Genomic DNA, 22,138 nt, shown 5'->3' on the forward strand with positions numbered 1-22,138 from the left:
TCTACCTGTGTGGCACCATGGCCACCCATGTACCTGACACCATGTCTACCTGTGTGGCACCATGGCCACCCATGTACCTGACACCATGTCTACCTGTGTGGCACCATGGCCACCCATGTACCTGACACCATGTCTACCTGTGTGGCACCATGGCCACCCATGTACCTGACACCATGTCTACCAGTGTGGCACCATGGCCACCCATGTACCTGACACCATGTCTACCTGTGTGGCACCATGGCCACCCATGTACCTGACACCAAGTCTACCTGTGTGGCACCATGGCCACCCATGTACCTGACACCATGTCTACCTGTGTGGCACCATGGCCACCCATGTACCTGACACCATGTCTACCTGTGTGGCACCATGGCCACCCATGTACCTGACACCATGTCTACCTGTGTGGCACCATGGCCACCCATGTACCTGACACCATGTCTACCTGTGTGGCACCATGGCCACCCATGTACCTGACACCATGTCTACCTGTGTGGCACCATGGCCACCCATGTACCTGACACCATGTCTACCTGTGTGGCACCATGGCCACCCATGTACCTGACACCATGTCTACCTGTGTGGCACCATGGCCACCCATGTACCTGACACCATGTCTACCTGTGTGGCACCATGGCCACCCATGTACCTGACACCATGTCTACCTGTGTGGCACCATGGCCACCCATGTACCTGGCACCATGTCTACCTGTGTGGCACCATGGCCACCCATGTACCTGACACCATGTCTACCTGTGTGGCACCATCGCCACCCATGTACCTGACACCATGTCTACCTGTGTGGCACCATCGCAAAGCGCATAATACAGCAAGCATATCGCATTTCCGTCACGCGCAACAACCTATTTTTCAGCTATTCTCATTTTGTATCATTATTGAACGCAGTAAGTTTATTGGATTATTGAATAATCAAAATACTGCGGATACAATGTAAATCTAGTACTATACCGAGCCTTAGTGCATGCACTCTAAATGCTGATCAGTTTCATTCAAAGCCTTCGTTAGCCGTCGGTTCTGAGTTCCTCTCCTTTCTCAATTATTTAATAACAGGAAAATGTATTGAAATATCATTCAATGATTTTACGTACAGATTAATCACAAGAGCCTCAAGAATTTTCGACTTGTATACTATATATGCGCAATAAATTCTAAACGGTGCCTGTGGTATTTGAAAGAGCAAATGTCAATAATCTCCGATGCAGTCATGCGTGCCTTTATTATTGACGGTATTACGGATAACATGTCTTATCAGGAAAAAGCCTCAGTTTGTTCTTGTTACTTTCACTTTGGTGTTCTGGGTGGCATTGACTTCGTTAATTTAGATACATTTGATATAACGGTCACAAACATTTGCTTCAGATGGGCGTGATTTCACTCTCATTCTGCAGAACACAATCAGTGAAACATTTCCGATTATAACAACTAATCCATGATGAATATTCAATAAATGATTACCTAATTTCTATACTAGTACTATATTGCGCATATTGAGGCTATATAACGTATAAAATAGATTAAAATACAATTGGTAGGGGTACAAAATATTACATTTGCATTGTATGTGGGTTATGTGCGTTTTACCAACAACAACAACAACAACAACAACAACAACAACAAACGGTAAAAGAAGCGACAGATGAAAATACTAGATATTAATAATGACTTTATCTACGCGTTAGCAGAAAGATGACATGTAAAGGAATACGAATATACACTTATCATGTCATTTATACTCTATGAGATTAGGTTACACATCAACAAAAGTAAAAGTTTTTGTCGCATGTGTAGTCCTACTACGTCACTGAAACATCAATTATGTTACAAGACTAAAAGCTATAAATAAAACATGTCTTACAAAACATGTGATACCGGGTCTTGACTATGTTATATAATTGGGTGTGGTAATATAACTTGATTATAATGTTCAGAAAAGCAATTATATCTGTAAATAGACCACAAGCAAATCTCAACCATATAATAGATTATTTAAGTTTATTTAAGTGTTATCAACAATATTTATGATGATATTTAGCTTAAATTTGAAACCTAAATGAGATATTTTTGATATGAATTATAGAAATTTGCTAGTCGAACTGAAGTGCCATTAATTGGTCCTAATTTTGTATTAATAATAATAACAAAATTGATAATAATAAAGATTTTTTTACAATTGCTACTAATTAAGTACAAGTATAAAAAATAACACTAAGAAGTATGACATAAATAAATAATGATAAGATGTAAAATACAATACAACATTTTTAAAATGTTTAGTCCTCCTCTCCAAAATTATGTCACATCTGAAATGTACAATCTTTGTACATGCTACATACAAATGCACAGATACGTAATACATACAAATGCACAGATACGTAATACATACAAATGCACAGATACGTAATACATACAAATGCACAGATACGTAATACATACAAATGCACAGATACGTAATACATACAAATGCACAGATACGTAATACATACAAATGCACAGATACGTAATACATACAAATGCACAGATACGTAATACATACAAATACACAGATACGTAATACATACAAATGCACAGATACGTAATACATACAAATGCACAGATACGTAATACATACAAATGCACAGATACGTAATACATACAAATGCACAGATACGTAATACATACAAATACACAGATACGTAATACATACAAATGCACAGATACGTAATACATACAAATGCACAGATACGTAATACATACAAATGCACAGATACGTAATACATACAAATGCACAGATACGTAATACATACAAATACACAGATACGTAATACATACAAATACACAGATACGTAATACATACAAATGCACAGATACGTAATACATACAAATGCACAGATACGTAATACATACAAATGCACAGATACGTAATACATACAAATGCACAGATACGTAATACATACAAATGCACAGATACGTAATACATACAAATGCACAGATACGTAATACATACAAATGCACAGATACGTAATACATACAAATACACAGATACGTAATACATACAAATGCACAGATACGTAATACATACAAATACACAGATACGTAATACATACAAATGCACAGATACGTAATACATACAAATGCACAGATACGTAATACATACAAATGCACAGATACGTAATACATACAAATGCACAGATACGTAATACATACAAATGCACAGATACGTAATACATACAAATGCACAGATACGTAATACATACAAATGCACAGATACGTAATACATACAAATGCACAGATACGTAATACATACAAATACACAGATACGTAATACATACAAATACACAGATACGTAATACAGTTTATTATATTCTTCTAATGTAGAACCATCAAACGAATAAACAAACAATTCCGCGATATTAAATAATAAACATTTTCTAATCTTGAATATACATATACGTGATAAAACAAAGACTAATTAACAGTACTGACATAAACATCACAATTTATTTGCGTATCAACATTCACATCCAGATTCCACACATGATCACTGACTGGAGTTCAATATAATAACAAATCTACCCTGCGCTTAAATTAACTTTACCAAGTTAGATTGCCAATTACCTCGATGTTTCAGAATTCAGCTTCGATCTTTATATTCAATCACTTAAGTCTACAATCATTTTTGGGCTGAATTTCAACCCTATATTAGAAGATGAAATATGGCATATATATTATAATACGACCGACCCATGACGTTCAACGATAACTTCAAACGGAAATGTTTATAAGCGAAATAACGATGAACAGTGTATTGAATTCCAAAATACTTATAGGTTAAGCATATCACTTTATAGAAACTAACTGCGCCATCTGTTTTATCACGTTTTTCTTGCAATTATTTAACCTACTTTAATGAAACCAAACAAGGTTATATATTGTTAAATATAAGTGTTTGCCTGAAATTACATACCCATCAAATAGTATAGATAAAGTATTCCCAAAAAACAATATTCACAAACATCTAAGAAAACTATATTGAACAAGCGATCTCTGCATAGCACCGGTTCAAATAAGTGACAACAGTCAATACACGCGTCAGTGCATCGCAAAATACCCCAGATGTTTTTACCATAAACAATGTATCAAATTTGTGTGAAATTTAAGACATGTAATACAATTTATAGTCACATATGTTGTGCATATATTAGTGATAATCGTCGTTCGTGGCATACAACTCATTACAACAGTCTCTTACAGCAGTCAGAGAATTGGGTAATCTAACACACATTATACATATTATATTTGTATTAACATGTGCCACAGATTGCATATATAATATATATGAACATAACAGTCATAGCGATTTTTGTTAAATTTACGAGATCTATAAATTTCACTATCTGAATCTGAATCTGAAACGAACACAATCTTTCGTTGAAAGGCAAAGAAATAAATTTAAAGATACGTGTTACTGTTATTATACATTTTTCAATAAAAAACTTGTGGTATCCTTTATAATTTGAATCTTCAATAAAAGATTTATTTGCTTAGAGTTCATGTTACTACACGAACTTTGTATCTAACGTAACATCCATGTTTAATTAGTGTCAATTATGAGCTTTCATAAAATATATAGTTTGATATGATTTTAAAACAATTATTCCTTGAAAATAACTAGTGTGAATTCTACTTCCTAAAACTTCTACTACATCTTTAACTACCGTATAACGCATGCATGAAAACACAATTTGATTGAACTGAGGGTAGAGACTTCCGGCGGAATACCTCGACCAGAATCAAAGGCGACCGAGGTTTCTACATCCACGGGATTTTAATAAGAACGATGTAAAACATTCGTTGTACCCAAAGGTAATCTAATGAGAAATTCAATTATGCAAACTGACAATACACAACATATGAAAGGTCGATTTCGTCCCCAAGCGAAATGAGTTCATTTTCCGAGTTGCACACACAACAAATGCATCTATACAACCTGAGTAGATATAATAACAAATTACAATTACACCTGTTATTTTTTTATCTAAGAATTTATAAATCCTAAATGACGCATTGATATGAGAGTAATTGTGTTATTTTCACCGAATAGACTAATTACCAAAGCGGCACACTGGTATCAACACTCACTTCTAAATTAATAATTATAACGAATCAATAAAAGACAAGGCAACTTTTAGCGTGAAATTGTTTTTACTTCGATGTACGGATGGGCAGACAATTCCTAGTTCTGCCAGTGGTGGCGCATCTCCCATAACCTTGGATATATACATGTTCATTTGGAACATAACATCGTGTTTCTCCAAGAAGTTCAGTTCTGTACATTCACGCCAAATATAATCAGTGTATGTATGCTGTGTACAATTAATATGTACTGTTGTATCCAATGTTGACAAACCGAATAACAAGTAAAGACCTAATCGACCACAAACCGACACGGGAAACAGAATGCCAAATAATAACACAAAATATGAAACAATTGCGAGTTTATTTTCTTTACAAACGAAATATGTCGATATCGACTACTTGAAAAATAAATTCTACAAATGTAAACACAAATTCAAATAAGATATGCTTTTTGCCAAACATTGTGATAATATGAATTAGAAAGACAAATGTTAGCTGAACTGAATTACGTAAACATTCGAACACTTTCCTTGGATTCATATTGTTGATCTGAATTACGTAATCATTCGAACACTTTCCTTGGATTCATATTGTTGAACTGAATTACGTAAACATTCGAACACTTTCCTTGGATTCATATTGTTGATCTGGATTACGTAATCATTCGAACACTTTCCTTGGATTCATATTGTTGAACTGAATTACGTAAACATTCGAACACTTTCCTCTGATTCATATTGTTGAATAAGGCGACTAGTCATTAAAGATGTTGCCGGCTGATGATTTAAACGATTTCAATTTAACCTGTGTTTGTACTTTATTAAAAGGGAGACGTTGCATATGCACTTAATATATGTATCAATTCATAAATAGGTTAAATTAATCTTCCTGGTACTCAGGAAAACCATCCAAATAATCTTCATATATCGACTTTAAATGAATATACGTATACATTATTAGTCTATGAAATTTCAGAGCTATATAATAAATATAATATATTTAAAACAGTGAACAAAATTAACAAACTGCATTGTTGCAATGCTTAATTGTGCTTATTTACAAGTATTTTTTACATAATTAATGAATTAGAAAATATCGACATATTTTAGAACATATTTACTAGTAGGTGCTTGCCAATCATTTACATTTTACTTAACATTGGTCACAGAACATTTTAAAGCGGGGAAGTCGTCACCTTCTCATGATTCAGATGGCCATAGCGTGTCATTGTTTACAAACAAGCGTCTACCCATGAGTTTTTGCGTTTTTAGCGTGTATTGTTATGGTCGCTTGGAACTCAATTCCCGCGCGTGCGCAGGCGACGACCCTCCCGCTTTAAGACCATTTAAAAAATCAATGCAGCAACTATATGCAAATTCATGTAGATTTTCATGTGTTTTGATATCAACATGATCAAATGAGAATCATTAGATTCCTATATGAACAATACATGATCAGTAATTTCTGTTAAATTTACAAGTTCTGAAGTTTTTCACTATCTGAATGTAAAGACGAACAAAATGGTCTGGTAAAATGCAAAAATAGACATTTAAAAGAAGAAAAACAAGTTATGCAAACTCGCCGTTCTTATGTTTAATTCTCCAAGAAAAATGTGTTAACTTCTTCAATAACGGATAGCAGTCACATGACCAAGTAAAGGTTACAACTAACGTAACATCGATTGTTAATTAATAGTTATAAGCAATAATAAAATAAATAGCTCGATATGGTATGAAATAATTCTTCTATGAAAATAATTAGTGTGGATTGTTCTACCTGAAAACCTCTACTATATTCTTAAACTATGTAACTTGGATAGCAATTCCGCGTCGTGTTTAAGCTGTATCAGAATGAATGCACGCACACTCTCGATATTTCATGAAATGTTACAATTGTTAATATGTATTAGTAATTGTATAGCATATCATGTATGCATATGGTATGCAGTGCAACAAGTCTGATATTTTGGCGAACCCACTCTGTTGTACCTGGGTGATCTTTCAAGATGGGATTGTAACTTTGAATGAACCACGCATCGGTTACGAAGCATGTCACGTGTATTGTGTATCATGCTTATATGACAATGTGTTTACAAAGTATAGAACGTAGACTTTATATGCATTGTTAAAATGGGGAACAGTTGGCAGTGGAGCCTCATGGGTAGATAGAGCTTTCAGTTTGTGGGATTAACCGAAGCATAACACTATCATCCTGAGGGCAAATATTGCATTACTCTACTAAAACTTGTGTGGATTACACGACCAAAGACAGTTTGTCTTTAACCGTAAAAGTATGGACACGCGTGTTAACGCCCTTTTTTTGGCACATGAGAACGTCATACCGTTACGAGCATTATAATGTTAACCACTGATCGACCCCCCCCCCCACACACACACACACACATACATACATACATACATACATACACAAACAGCAATTAAAACGATTACTACAGTATATTAATAGTATTATTCTTTTGAAGATATTAATTTTCTTGCAGAGTACATCATGCTATATAGCATATTAATCATAGTCCTACTATAATATTTACCATGTCACAGATCACTGTCGCCAACTAATCAACGAAATCGTATATACCCAGCCTACCGAGTATAAGTAGTCATGTAATCTCTAGTACCTGTCGGTCATACGCTAAAATATGGTAAACGAACCAGCTGTTATTAAGACGCTTTATAAAGGTTTTTAACACTGAACGGCGCCATTCGACAGAGCTATTGACAATTTGAATGGTCGAAACGCAACACAATCTGTGAGTTTAATCGATTAAATGGTAAGTCTTGAAATCACAATGTCTGTGTTAAAAAGGAATTACATTATCCTATGCTTCAGATCAATCGACATGTAATAATATGGCAGAGTGAAACATATCACAATAACAAATGCGTACATGTGAAACTGACAACCACGAAACCGGATTTCAAGACGTACGTAAGGAGTATATATCATAATATAATTACACACAATTGAACACTTTTCCATTTTCTCTTCGTGTAATTTATTTTTCAGGTGTATCGTTATTATCTAGCAGCATGAAAGTAGAACTGTGTGCAGATTTTATAGTGCTGATGTTATACCACCTCGTTCTGGTAACGCCTTGTCTCTGCTGGCAATACTCTGACATCGGTAGAATTAAGTATTCTATGAGTGGAGATAAAATTATCGGTGGTTTATTCCCCCTGCATGACTACGACCACAATAAAGAATGTAGAGCATTACGAGATCTGGGAACTTTGCTGCGAATGGAGGCAATGGTGTATGCTATATACGAGATCAATAACAGGGACGACATACTACCAAATATGACTATAGGTTTTGAAATATATGACACCTGTACGCGCGAGTCTACCTCAATAGCGCAGACATTGCGTTTTATGCCAATGTCGGCATTCAGGAATACGGCAGACTGTCAATGCGTCACGGACAACGGTGCATGTAGTGATGAAAACGTAACACACCCGTATGTTGACGTCGTTATCGGCACAGAAATGAGTTTTACGACCATACCTGCTGCTCAGTTGCTGGGATTGTCAGAAATATGTCAGATCAGTTACTATGCTACGAGTGACGATCTTAGCAACAAGAAGAGATTTCCGTTCTTTTTGCGTCTAAGTCCACCTGACAAACTTCAGGTAAAAACAATGATTGACTTAATGAAACATTTCAACTGGACTTTTATTTCCATTGTTCATTCAGATGACAACTACGGCAACAACGGACTGAAAGAACTTAAAATGGAAGCTGAGATTGCTCACATATGTATTGCAGGGACAATAGAAGTATCTGCTTTCATGACAAATAATGGCTTTGACTACGTAGTTCACTCACTTCTTAGTTGGCCTAGAGCGCGAGTAGTGGTTATGTTCGTCCATGTTAAAGAAGCGAACGGAGTGTTGTCAGCTATTGGAAGGGCAAACGCTACACATCATTTCCAACTCATCGGTAGCGACGGCTGGGCTGCGAGTATTGAAGAGATCAGACCAGAGAATCGCGTAATCGCATCAAGTGTGCTGAAAATAAATTTATACTCTGCACATTTTCAGCCCTTTGAAGATTACTTTATGTCTCTTAATCCGGAAAACAATCAACACAATCCATGGTTTGAAGAATTTTGGCAAAAATATTTGAACTGCACTTCCGGTGACGACAAATGTACTGAAATGCACTTACCGTCGGGGTTTTCCAGAGACAACTCGGTTTCGTTAGTTATAGATTCCGTATACACATTCGCACTTGGATGGGAGAATATGCGTAGGGATATGTGCCCAAACAGTTCGGAACTTTGTACGCCCCTGAAAGAGGCCAAAATGGATGTGGGCTATTTGCATAATCTAACATTCAATGGAGCAACGGGTTCCATAATGTTTGATCGCAATGGTGATCTTATGGGAAAATATGACATCCATACCATTCAACGGGTTGGTGATGCATATCAGCTGTTGAAACTTGGAATCTGGGATTCGTTGGGAGGAGACAACAAGCTTATGTTTTCAGACAATCTTTCACTATGGCTAGATGCATTTCCTGGTACGCTACCACCATCCTCATATTGCAGCGACCCGTGTTCTGCTGGTGAAATGGTGATACAACGGGAACATGTCTGTTGTTGGGATTGCGTTTTGTGCAGGAGCAATGAAATAACAGTTTTCAATGCCACGATGTGTCAGGAATGTCTCCCGCACATGTGGCCAGAAAAGATGAGAACACATTGTGAGGCAATACCACCGTCATTCATCAAATACCAAGACCCATGGGCCATTATGTTGTGTACCTTCAGTGCTGTGGGATTGACATTCTGTTTCATCACACTAATAGCATTTACGCATTACAACAGCAAGCCCCTCGTTAAAGCAACCAGTCGGGAACTCAGTTACATTATGTTTATTGGTATTATACTGTCCTATGTTTTGGTATATTCCTTCCTCGCCATGCCGACCACAACCACGTGTTACATTAACCGTTTCGGCTTCATGTTAAGCTTCACTTTGACATACGGTCCGTTATTGACGAAAACCAATAGAATATTCCGAATATTCGATGCTGGCAAGAAGTCAACCAGAAGACCTGCGTTTATTAGTCCACGTTCACAAGTAACGATTGCTCTGGGCATGGTCTTTTTACAGGTAAATCATACACTGTATATTATTTTATTCTAATTTATTCATTCCACTAACAATTTTGAGAATAGCGTCACGTTCAGCCAAAGAAATATAGCTATACTTAGCCCTGAAAAATACTCATAAATGTTTACGACAGAAAGCTGACACCGTTGCTCAAAGAGACTTACCGAAATGGTATAATACGAACGTTGTTTGTGTTGCTTTCTATCATGTAACACGTGTGCTCTCTGTAACTCATGTTGAGTACTAAACATAATCTGGACGTAATATTTGTCTATGATAACTGCATAAAAGAATATCATCTCAACAATAATGTAATAATGATGTTTATTCCTTTCAACGTTTCGTCCTAGAATTAGGGCTTCCTCAGGAAAACTGTTGTAAAACAATTAGATACAGCGTGTAAATGATTGTGATTGAAAATGGTACAACATGATTACAAGTACAATGTATTTAATAAAATAATAATATCGTGCAGACATATATATTTATGTTTTTACGGAATGACAACTGACATCAGAATTATAGAATCTCAATTTTACAATTGCATTTCAAATTGGATAATTAAATGTAGGCTCTTGTATATCATTACGCATGATACATACTGCTTCCGAGGACAGTAAGACCAAGATTCACTGGTTTGAGTTCCGGTTTGCTCTTCAAACGTCCTACGCGTGTGCAAGGTTTCCTGTGTTGACGTTAACGCTCTCCCCCAATTAACACGTTTCCAATGATTCGAAATGATTGATAACATTGAACACTAAAGTCATTACATAATTGTCACCTTTTCGCGGTAGCCTGACGTTACTAACTCACACTTCGAACAGTTACTAATAATATTGACTCACATTTTTTATTTAGTTTCTCACTCACTCTAATGCACGTCTCAGCTAAGATAGCGCTGCTTGTACGTTTCTTTGGGGGGAATGCTGACCGCGTCTATTTTGAAATAAAAATGATGGTTATATTTGCTGTATGACTGTGGTGGGTAGGTAACTTTGAATACCTCGGGTACACTTCGGTTTCTCCAAGCTCTCTCTGCTTGCGTGCTTCAACTCCACGGGAACACCAAATGGGAGGGATTGGCATGACTTGACTAAATGCTTAACAAACGCACCAGAATAAACCCAACCGAACCACGGGAAGACTATAAACAAATACAACATTTCAGATGCTCAGCTAAACTTTATGTATCGTATGGTTCTACAAATCAAAACAGTCGACCACATCAAAGTATAAGAAATAAGTGTAATACTGGAATCTTGATAATTCATGTATCTTGAACTAGCCCATAATCTGTCACCCAATCTCAAAATAGCTTACACACAGAACCCGTTTGAGCACACTTGTGCAACCAAAAACAATGCCATCCGCTGCTTCGTGGCTCGTCAACGAAAATTGCCAATGTTGTAAAATATCTAAACAAAAATGTTTTCAAAAGTCAGTGTTAATTCGTATAAACTAATTACCATTAAGTTATAAATTAATAAGCAGCGATATGCTAATGGTCTACTTATACCGAAGAATTAACAATGGCCACAGATGAAATTGATATGTTTCTCATAGTAACAAATTCATCACCATGTATTTTACAGACAGAAATATAATGAAATAAGTTTTTCTTACATTAATTATTAATTAATGGTTGATAGATATTTCAACGAGAAGTGAGAAACAAAGCGTAAAGCAATATGTTCAATACTCATGGGCTATCATGTTTAATGCTGTGGGGTAGGCATAACACCGGTGTGTTTGATGTATGATGCAGTTAGTTTAGATTGCTTGAAATCTAAACATACTCATATAATCCATATAAAAAATGTATTGTAATACAATATATTGCCAACATAGGTTATTTGCAATAACACAATATATAATTTCGAACGATTATTAAATATGGGTGTCCAGAAATTGTTATTTGTAGCCGCATAAAATATTGAAAAATAGTAAGAAACGTGTTTTAACTCAACATTTTTAAGTGTTTCGGTTTTTTTTCAATAATTGTCAGATTGTGTAAAATACACTGCTCTGTACTCCGCAAGTGACGAAATGATTATTCCATACTGTTATTGGCAATAATTTCTAATACTTGTCTCCAATCCCTACCCCTAATAAAAATGACATTGCGCAAAAATATTTAATACAAAAAAAAATATCACTAATACAAAATCGAAACGTAGCACACTGTTTGAAGCTTTGCCAATGTGACATTAATTTCTCAATATTTTCAGAAAATTTCTGGTTAGAAGATTCAAAACACAACTACTATTCATTTTCATTGTATATGCATAACCCTTGGCATTGTACCACTATTATTGACATAGATTTGTTAATTTGCTTAACGTTATATGATTTCCGTAACTCTTGCTAACAAAATATACTACCAATGGAAAGTACCTGTTTTCATGCTTTATCGATTTCAAAAAGGCCTTTGACTCCATCTGGCATGTGGGTCTTTTACACAAGCTCAGAAACAATGGAGTCACTGGTAAATTTTATAATATTATTAAAGCAATCTATACAAACTCTACTGGATGTGTGAAGGTTAAAAACGGCTTGACCAGTACTTTCCCAATTGAGAAAGGCATCAGACAGGGCGATGGTCTAAGTCCGCTGCTTTTTAATATATACTTAAATGATATTAAAAGTCATATAAATGCATCAAACAATGACCCACCAACTTTATTAAATAACCAACTTCCATGTTTACTTTATGCAGATGACTTGCTTCTCCTTTCAGAAACCAATACAGGACTTCAGAATGCGATTAATTCCCTGCAATTATACTGCCACAAATGGAAGTTGGAGATCAACATTAAAAAATCTAAAACAATCATATTTAACAAAGCAGGTAGACGCCTAGACAAATATAATTTTTTTATAAACCAGGATGTACTAGAAAGAGTGACATCATACACCTACCTTGGCATAAATTTAAATACAACAGGGAAATTAGAAAAAGCCCAGATAGACCTAAAAAACAAAGCTCTTAAGGCCTGCTTCAAAATGAATCAGCTATTATTTTCGGCAACTTGTATACCACTCAGAATTCATTTGAAGATGTTTGAAGCAGTAGTTAGACCAATTCTCTTATACTGCACTGAAATATGGTCTAGTGATATTATTGCCCACACAAAACAGCTTTGGAATTTGTCAACACCCATGGAAAAACTCCATACCAAATTCTGCAAGTTTTTATTAAAGGTGAACAGCAGAGCCTCAAACTTGCCATGTTTAATTGAATTAGGGAGGTACCCTCTTACAATACAGGGTACAAAACAATTGTTAAAATATTGGATGAGGGTTCAGGAAATGCCTGAAAATACATTAGTATGTGAAGCATACAAGCTTGGTATTAAGATGCATGATTCTGGTACTAAAAACTGGGTATCTGGTGTGAAAAAGATTTTGGAAAACCTAAATTTAAGTAATATCTGGAAAGATGGGCAAATTAAATACAGCAATGCTACTATTGAAGACATCACAGAAAAACTTAAAATGCAATTCCAGAAAAAAAGTAAAGAATGCATGTTTGATGATGATAAGGGCGTGCATCACAAAAACAAATTGAGAACATACAGAGAAATAAAAACTGATTTTTCTTTTGAGAAATACCTCCAAATAATTAAAAATCCACTATATCGTGCTGCAATGACTAAACTTAGAATAAGTGCCCACCGTTTACAGATTGAATCAGGCAGATACAAAAACATCTCCATCTCTGATAGAATATGCCCTGTCTGTGATCTTGGAGAAATTGAAGATGAGAAACATTTCCTTTTCACGTGCCAGCTATATGATAAAGAAAGAACCAGCCTTTTTACTAAACATAAAATGCATGGAGAGACATTAATAAACATATTAAATAATAAAAACGATCACATAATTAAAGACATTTCAAAACACATTTATACTTGCTTTATGCTTAGAGAGCAAAAAATCAAACAATAACTTCAGTACCAGCTGCCTCAAAAAAAACCCCCACAAAACACAGATTTACATTTATTTACATTATATTACAATTATTCATTTATCTCTTATTGTGAGATGTGTATTTATTTCATTCATTTACTGTATTTTTAGTATTTCCTTTTATTTTCATTTTTTTATTATTACATGTTTTTGACTTTATTGTACTTTTTGTCAAGATCTCAAATGGGATACGATAGCAATAAAGAATTACTTACTTACTTACTCGAAATTCTAATAACTGTTACTTGAACATCGAGTTACAATTTTGGGCTGGTTTGGCAAAAGTGGGCGTGATCATTTTTGTAACTCTATGAAAGATATTTTTCATTTTTTTATTGCTTAGACTTATTAATTTTAAATTTAACAAACATATGATGAGCATTAGGTAATCCCTTATATTACTTGTAGCTAAGCATCTGTGCAGATCAGTATCATGCCTTTGTAGGCGTAACATCGCTACTGTCCGTAATGCGTGGTATTCGTTCCAACAATCGAAAATTATTAAACAAGTAATAACAATAATAATAATAATAATTGAATACCTTAATACAATATATGTACATGTATTCATATACACCTGACTCTTGAGTCTACTTTTGAGTCACGTCTTTTTAACAATGTAAACGTCCTGGGAATTTAGATATCACAAAGGAAGTACGTAATCCCACAAAAAAAACAATCAATGACAATCATTGGTAGAATTACAAATTGCCATATACGTACGTATTAACATATAGATTGTCATATACATATCATTTAATAATTGAATCTATGGTAAGTCCAAAATTGTATATGTTACAAAGCAACAGTTACTACAAACAAACAAATCAAAACTTAAACTAACAGTTACTACAACAAACAAATCAATACTCAAACTAACAGTTACTACAACAAACAAATCAATACTCAAACTAACAGTTACTACAAACAAACAAATCAAAACTTAAACTAACAGTTACTACAACAAACAAAGCAATACTTAAACTAACAGTTACTACAACAAACAAAGCAATACTTAAACTAACATTTACTACAAACAAACAAAGCAATACTTAAACTAACAGTTACTACAAACAAACAAAGCAATATTTAAACTAACAGTTACTACAAACAAACAAAGCAATACTTAAACTAACAGTTACTACAAACAAACAAATCAATACTCAAACTAACAGTTACTACAAACAAACAAATCAATACTTAAACTAACAGTTACTACAAACAAACAAATCAATACTCAACCTAACAGTTACTACAACAAACAAAGCAATACTTAAACTAACAGTTACTACAAACAAACAAAGCAATACTTAAACTAACAGTTACTACAAACAAACAAAGCAATACTTAAACTAACAGTTACTACAAACAAACAAATCAATACTTAAACTAACAGTTACTACAAACAAACAAATCAATACTTAAACTAACAGTTACTACAAACAAACAAATCAATACTCAACCTAACAGTTACTACAACAAACAAATCAATACTCAACCTAACAGTTACTACAACAAACAAAGCAATACTTAAACTAACAGTTACTACAACAAACAAAGCAAAACTTAAACTAACAGTCACTACAACAAACAAAGCAATACTTAAACTAACAGTTACTACAAACAAACAAAGCAAAACTTAAACTAACAGTTAATACAAACAAACAAATCATTACTCAAACTAACAGTTACTACAAACAAACAAATCAATACTTAAACTAACAGTTACTACAAACAAACAAATCAATACTCAACCTAACAGTTACTACAACAAACAAAGCAATACTTAAACTAACAGTTACTATAACAAACAAATCAATACTCAAACTAACAGTTACTACAAACAAACAAAGCAATACTTAAACTAACAGTTACTACAAACAAACAAATCAATACTTAAACTAACAGTTACTACAAACAAACAAATCAATACTTAAACTAACAGTTACTACAAACAAACAAATCAATACTGAAACTAACAGTTACTACAAACAAACAAATCAATACTCAACCTAACAGTTACTACAACAAACAAATCAATACTCAACCTAACAGTTACTACAACAAACAAAGCAATACTTAAACTAACAGTTACTACAACAAACAAAGCAAAACTTAAACTAACAGTTACTACAACAAACAAAGCAATACTTAAACTAACAGTTACTACAAACAAACAAAGCAAAACTTAAACTAACAGTTAATACAAACAAACAAATCATTACTCAAACTAACAGTTACAACAAACAAACAAATCAATACTTAAACTAACAGTTACTACAAACAAACAAATCAATACTCAACCTAACAGTTACTACAACAAACAAAGCAATACTTAAACTAACAGTTACTATAACAAACAAATCAATACTCAAAATAACAGTTACTACAAACAAACAAAGCAATACTTAAACTAACAGTTACTACAAACAAACAAATCAATACTTAAACTAACAGTTACTACAAACAAACAAATCAATACTTAAACTAACAGTTACTACAAACAAACAAATCAATACTGAAACTAACAGTTACTACAAACAAACAAATCAATACTTAAACTAACAGTTACTACAACAAACAAAGCAATACTTAAACTAACAGTTACTACAACAAACAAAGCAAAAGTTAAACTAACAGTTACTACAACAAACAAAGCAATACTTAAACTAAGAGTTACTACAAACAAACAAATCAATACTCAAATTAACAGTTACTACAAACAAACAAAGCAATACTTAAACTAACAGTTACTACAAACAAACAAATCAATACTCAACCTAACAGTTACTACAACAAACAAAGCAATACTTAAACTAACAGTTACTACAAACAAACAAATCAATACTTAAACTAACAGTTACTACAAACAAACAAATCAATACTTAAACTAACAGTTACTACAAACAAACAAATCAATACTCAAACTAACAGTTACTACAAACAAACAAATCAATACTTAAACTAACAGTTACTACAAACAAACAAATCAATACTCAACCTAACAGTTACTACAACAAACAAAGCAATACTCAACCTAACAGTTACTACAACAAACAAAGCAATACTTAAACTAACAGTTACTACAAACAAACAAAGCAATACTTAAACTAACAGTTACTACAAACAAACAAAGCAATACTTAAACTAACAGTTACTACAAACAAACAAATCAATACTTAAACTAACAGTTACTACAAACAAACAAATCAATACTTAAACTAACAGTTACTACAAACAAACAAATCAATACTCAACCTAACAGTTACTACAACAAACAAATCAATACTCAACCTAACAGTTACTACAACAAACAAAGCAATACTTAAACTAACAGTTACTACAACAAACAAAGCAAAACTTAAACTAACAGTTACTACAAACAAACAAATCAATACTCAAACTAACAGTTACTACAAACAAACAAATCAATACTCAAACTAACAGTTACTACAAACAAACAAATCAATACTTAAACTAACAGTTACTACAACAAACAAAGCAATACTTAAACTAACAGTTACTACAAACAAACAAATCAATACTTAAACTAACAGTTACTACAAACAAACAAATCAATACTCAAACTAACAGTTACTACAAACAAACAAATCAATACTCAAACTAACAGTTACTACAAACAAACAAATCAATACTTAAACTAACAGTTACTACAAACAAACAAATCAATACTCAACCTAACAGTTACTACAACAAACAAAGCAATACTTAAACTAACAGTTACTACAAACAAACAAAGCAATACTTAAACTAACAGTTACTACAACAAACAAAGCAAAAGTTAAACTAACAGTTACTACAACAAACAAAGCAATACTTAAACTAAGAGTTACTACAAACAAACAAATCAATACTCAAATTAACAGTTACTACAAACAAACAAAGCAATACTTAAACTAACAGTTACTACAAACAAACAAATCAATACTCAACCTAACAGTTACTACAACAAACAAAGCAATACTTAAACTAACAGTTACTACAAACAAACAAATCAATACTTAAACTAACAGTTACTACAAACAAACAAATCAATACTTAAACTAACAGTTACTACAAACAAACAAATCAATACTCAAACTAACAGTTACTACAAACAAACAAATCAATACTTAAACTAACAGTTACTACAAACAAACAAATCAATACTCAACCTAACAGTTACTACAACAAACAAAGCAATACTCAACCTAACAGTTACTACAACAAACAAAGCAATACTTAAACTAACAGTTACTACAAACAAACAAAGCAATACTTAAACTAACAGTTACTACAAACAAACAAAGCAATACTTAAACTAACAGTTACTACAAACAAACAAATCAATACTTAAACTAACAGTTACTACAAACAAACAAATCAATACTTAAACTAACAGTTACTACAAACAAACAAATCAATACTCAACCTAACAGTTACTACAACAAACAAAGCAATACTTAAACTAACAGTTACTATAACAAACAAAGCAAAACTTAAACTAACAGTTACTACAAACAAACAAATCAATACTCAAACTAACAGTTACTACAAACAAACAAATCAATACTCAAACTAACAGTTACTACAAACAAACAAATCAATACTTAAACTAACAGTTACTACAACAAACAAAGCAATACTTAAACTAACAGTTACTACAAACAAACAAATCAATACTTAAACTAACAGTTACTACAAACAAACAAATCAATACTCAAACTAACAGTTACTACAAACAAACAAATCAATACTCAAACTAACAGTTACTACAAACAAACAAATCAATACTTAAACTAACAGTTACTACAAACAAACAAATCAATACTCAACCTAACAGTTACTACAACAAACAAAGCAATACTTAAACTAACAGTTACTACAAACAAACAAAGCAATACTTAAACTAACAGTTACTACAAACAAACAAAGCAATACTTAAACTAACAGTTACTACAAACAAACAAATCAATACTTAAACTAACAGTTACTACAAACAAACAAATCAATACTTAAACTAACAGTTACTACAAACAAACAAATCAATACTCAACCTAACAGTTACTACAACAAACAAATCAATACTCAACCTAACAGTTACTACAACAAACAAAGCAATACTTAAACTAACAGTTACTACAACAAACAAAGCAAAACTTAAACTAACAGTTACTACAACAAACAAAGCAATACTTAAACTAACAGTTACTACAAACAAACAAAGCAAAACTTAAACTAACAGTTAATACAAACAAACAAATCATTACTCAAACTAACAGTTACTACAAACAAACAAATCAATACTTAAACTAACAGTTACTACAAACAAACAAATCAATACTCAACCTAACAGTTACTACAACAAACAAAGCAATACTTAAACTAACAGTTACTATAACAAACAAATCAATACTCAAACTAACAGTTACTACAAACAAACAAAGCAATACTTAAACTAACAGTTACTACAAACAAACAAATCAATACTTAAACTAACAGTTACTACAAACAAACAAATCAATACTTAAACTAACAGTTACTACAAACAAACAAATCAATACTGAAACTAACAGTTACTACAAACAAACAAATCAATACTCAACCTAACAGTTACTACAACAAACAAATCAATACTCAACCTAACAGTTACTACAACAAACAAAGCAATACTTAAACTAACAGTTACTACAACAAACAAAGCAAAACTTAAACTAACAGTTACTACAACAAACAAAGCAATACTTAAACTAACAGTTACTACAAACAAACAAAGCAAAACTTAAACTAACAGTTAATACAAACAAACAAATCATTACTCAAACTAACAGTTACTACAAACAAACAAATCAATACTTAAACTAACAGTTACTACAAACAAACAAATCAATACTCAACCTAACAGTTACTACAACAAACAAAGCAATACTTAAACTAACAGTTACTATAACAAACAAATCAATACTCAAAATAACAGTTACTACAAACAAACAAAGCAATACTTAAACTAACAGTTACTACAAACAAACAAATCAATACTTAAACTAACAGTTACTACAAACAAACAAATCAATACTTAAACTAACAGTTACTACAAACAAACAAATCAATACTGAAACTAACAGTTACTACAAACAAACAAATCAATACTTAAACTAACAGTTACTACAACAAACAAAGCAATACTTAAACTAACAGTTACTACAACAAACAAAGCAAAAGTTAAACTAACAGTTACTACAACAAACAAAGCAATACTTAAACTAAGAGTTACTACAAACAAACAAATCAATACTCAAATTAACAGTTACTACAAACAAACAAATCAATACTTAAACTAACAGTTACTACAAACAAACAAATCAATACTCAACCTAACAGTTACTACAACAAACAAAGCAATACTTAAACTAACAGTTACTACAAACAAACAAATCAATACTTAAACTAACAGTTACTACAAACAAACAAATCAATACTTAAACTAACAGTTACTACAAACAAACAAATCAATACTCAAACTAACAGTTACTACAAACAAACAAATCAATACTTAAACTAACAGTTACTACAAACAAACAAATCAATACTCAACCTAACAGTTACTACAACAAACAAAGCAATACTCAACCTAACAGTTACTACAACAAACAAAGCAATACTTAAACTAACAGTTACTACAACAAACAAAGCAAAACTTAAACTAACAGTTACTACAACAAATAAAGCAATACTTAAACTAACAGTTACTACAAACAAACAAATCAAAACTTAAACTAACAGTTACTACAACAAACAAAGCAATACTTAAACTAACAGTTACTATAACAAACAAACAAATCAATACTCAAACTAACAGTTACTACAAACAAACAAAGCAATACTTAAACTAACAGTTACTACAAACAAACAAATCAATACTCAAACTAACAGTTACTACAACAAACAAATCAATACTCAACCTAACAGTTACTACAACAAACAAAGCAAAACGTAAACTAACAGTTACTACAACAAACAAAGCAATACTTAAACTAACAGTTACTACAAACAAACAAATCAAAACTTAAACTAACAGTTACTACAACAAACAAAGCAATACTTAAACTAACAGTTACTATAACAAACAAACAAATCAATACTCAAACTAACAGTTACTACAAACAAACAAAGCAATACTTAAACTAACAGTTACTACAAACAAACAAATCAATACTCAACCTAACAGTTACTACAACAAACAAAGCAATACTTAAACTAACAGTTACTATAACAAACAAATCAATACTCAAACTAACAGTTACTACAAACAAACAAAGCAATACTTAAACTAACAGTTACTACAAACAAACAAATCAATACTTAAACTAACAGTTACTACAACAAAAAAAGCAATACTTAAACTAGCAGTTACTACAAACAAACAAATCAATACTTAAACTAACAGTTACTACAAACAAACAAATCAATACTCAACCTAACAGTTACTACAACAAACAAATCAATACTCAACCTAACAGTTACTACAACAAACAAATCAATACTCAACCTAACAGTTACTACAACAAACAAATCAATACTCAACCTAACAGTTACTACAACAAACAAAGCAATACTTAAACTAACAGTTACTACAAACAAACAAATCAATACTTAAACTAACAGTTACTACAAACAAACAAATCAATACTGAAACTAACAGTTACTAGAAACACACAAATCAATACTCAACCTAACAGTTACTACAACAAACAAATCAATACTCAACCTAACAGTTACTACAACAAACAAAGCAAAACTTAAACTAACAGTTACTACAACAAACAAAGCAATACTTAAACTAACAGTTACTACAAACAAACAAATCAAAACTTAAACTAACAGTTACTACA

The 22,138-nt window shown here is 32.5% G+C and overlaps 2 protein-coding genes across 2 annotated transcripts in view; both read left to right on the plus strand.

Annotated features, from left to right (window-relative positions):
- Window positions 1-22,138, plus strand: part of LOC146735860 (C-type lection lectoxin-Enh3-like) — a 355,515-nt gene that overhangs the window by 34,054 nt on the left and 299,323 nt on the right. The gene's annotated exons all lie outside the window — the stretch shown is intronic.
- The window catches only part of LOC100368168 (metabotropic glutamate receptor 3-like), a 77,455-nt gene continuing 63,494 nt past the window's right edge, over window positions 8,178-22,138 (plus strand). Inside the window, exon 1 of the mRNA XM_002732151.3 lies at window positions 8,178-10,277. Within this exon, the coding sequence (XP_002732197.3) occupies window positions 8,187-10,277 (2,091 nt within the window). The 5' untranslated portion in view covers window positions 8,178-8,186. The remainder of the gene's footprint in view (window positions 10,278-22,138) is intronic.

This window comes from Saccoglossus kowalevskii, chromosome 11 (genome assembly GCF_978046115.1).
Source record: "Saccoglossus kowalevskii chromosome 11, keSacKowa6.1, whole genome shotgun sequence".
NCBI lineage: Eukaryota > Metazoa > Hemichordata > Enteropneusta > Harrimaniidae > Saccoglossus > Saccoglossus kowalevskii.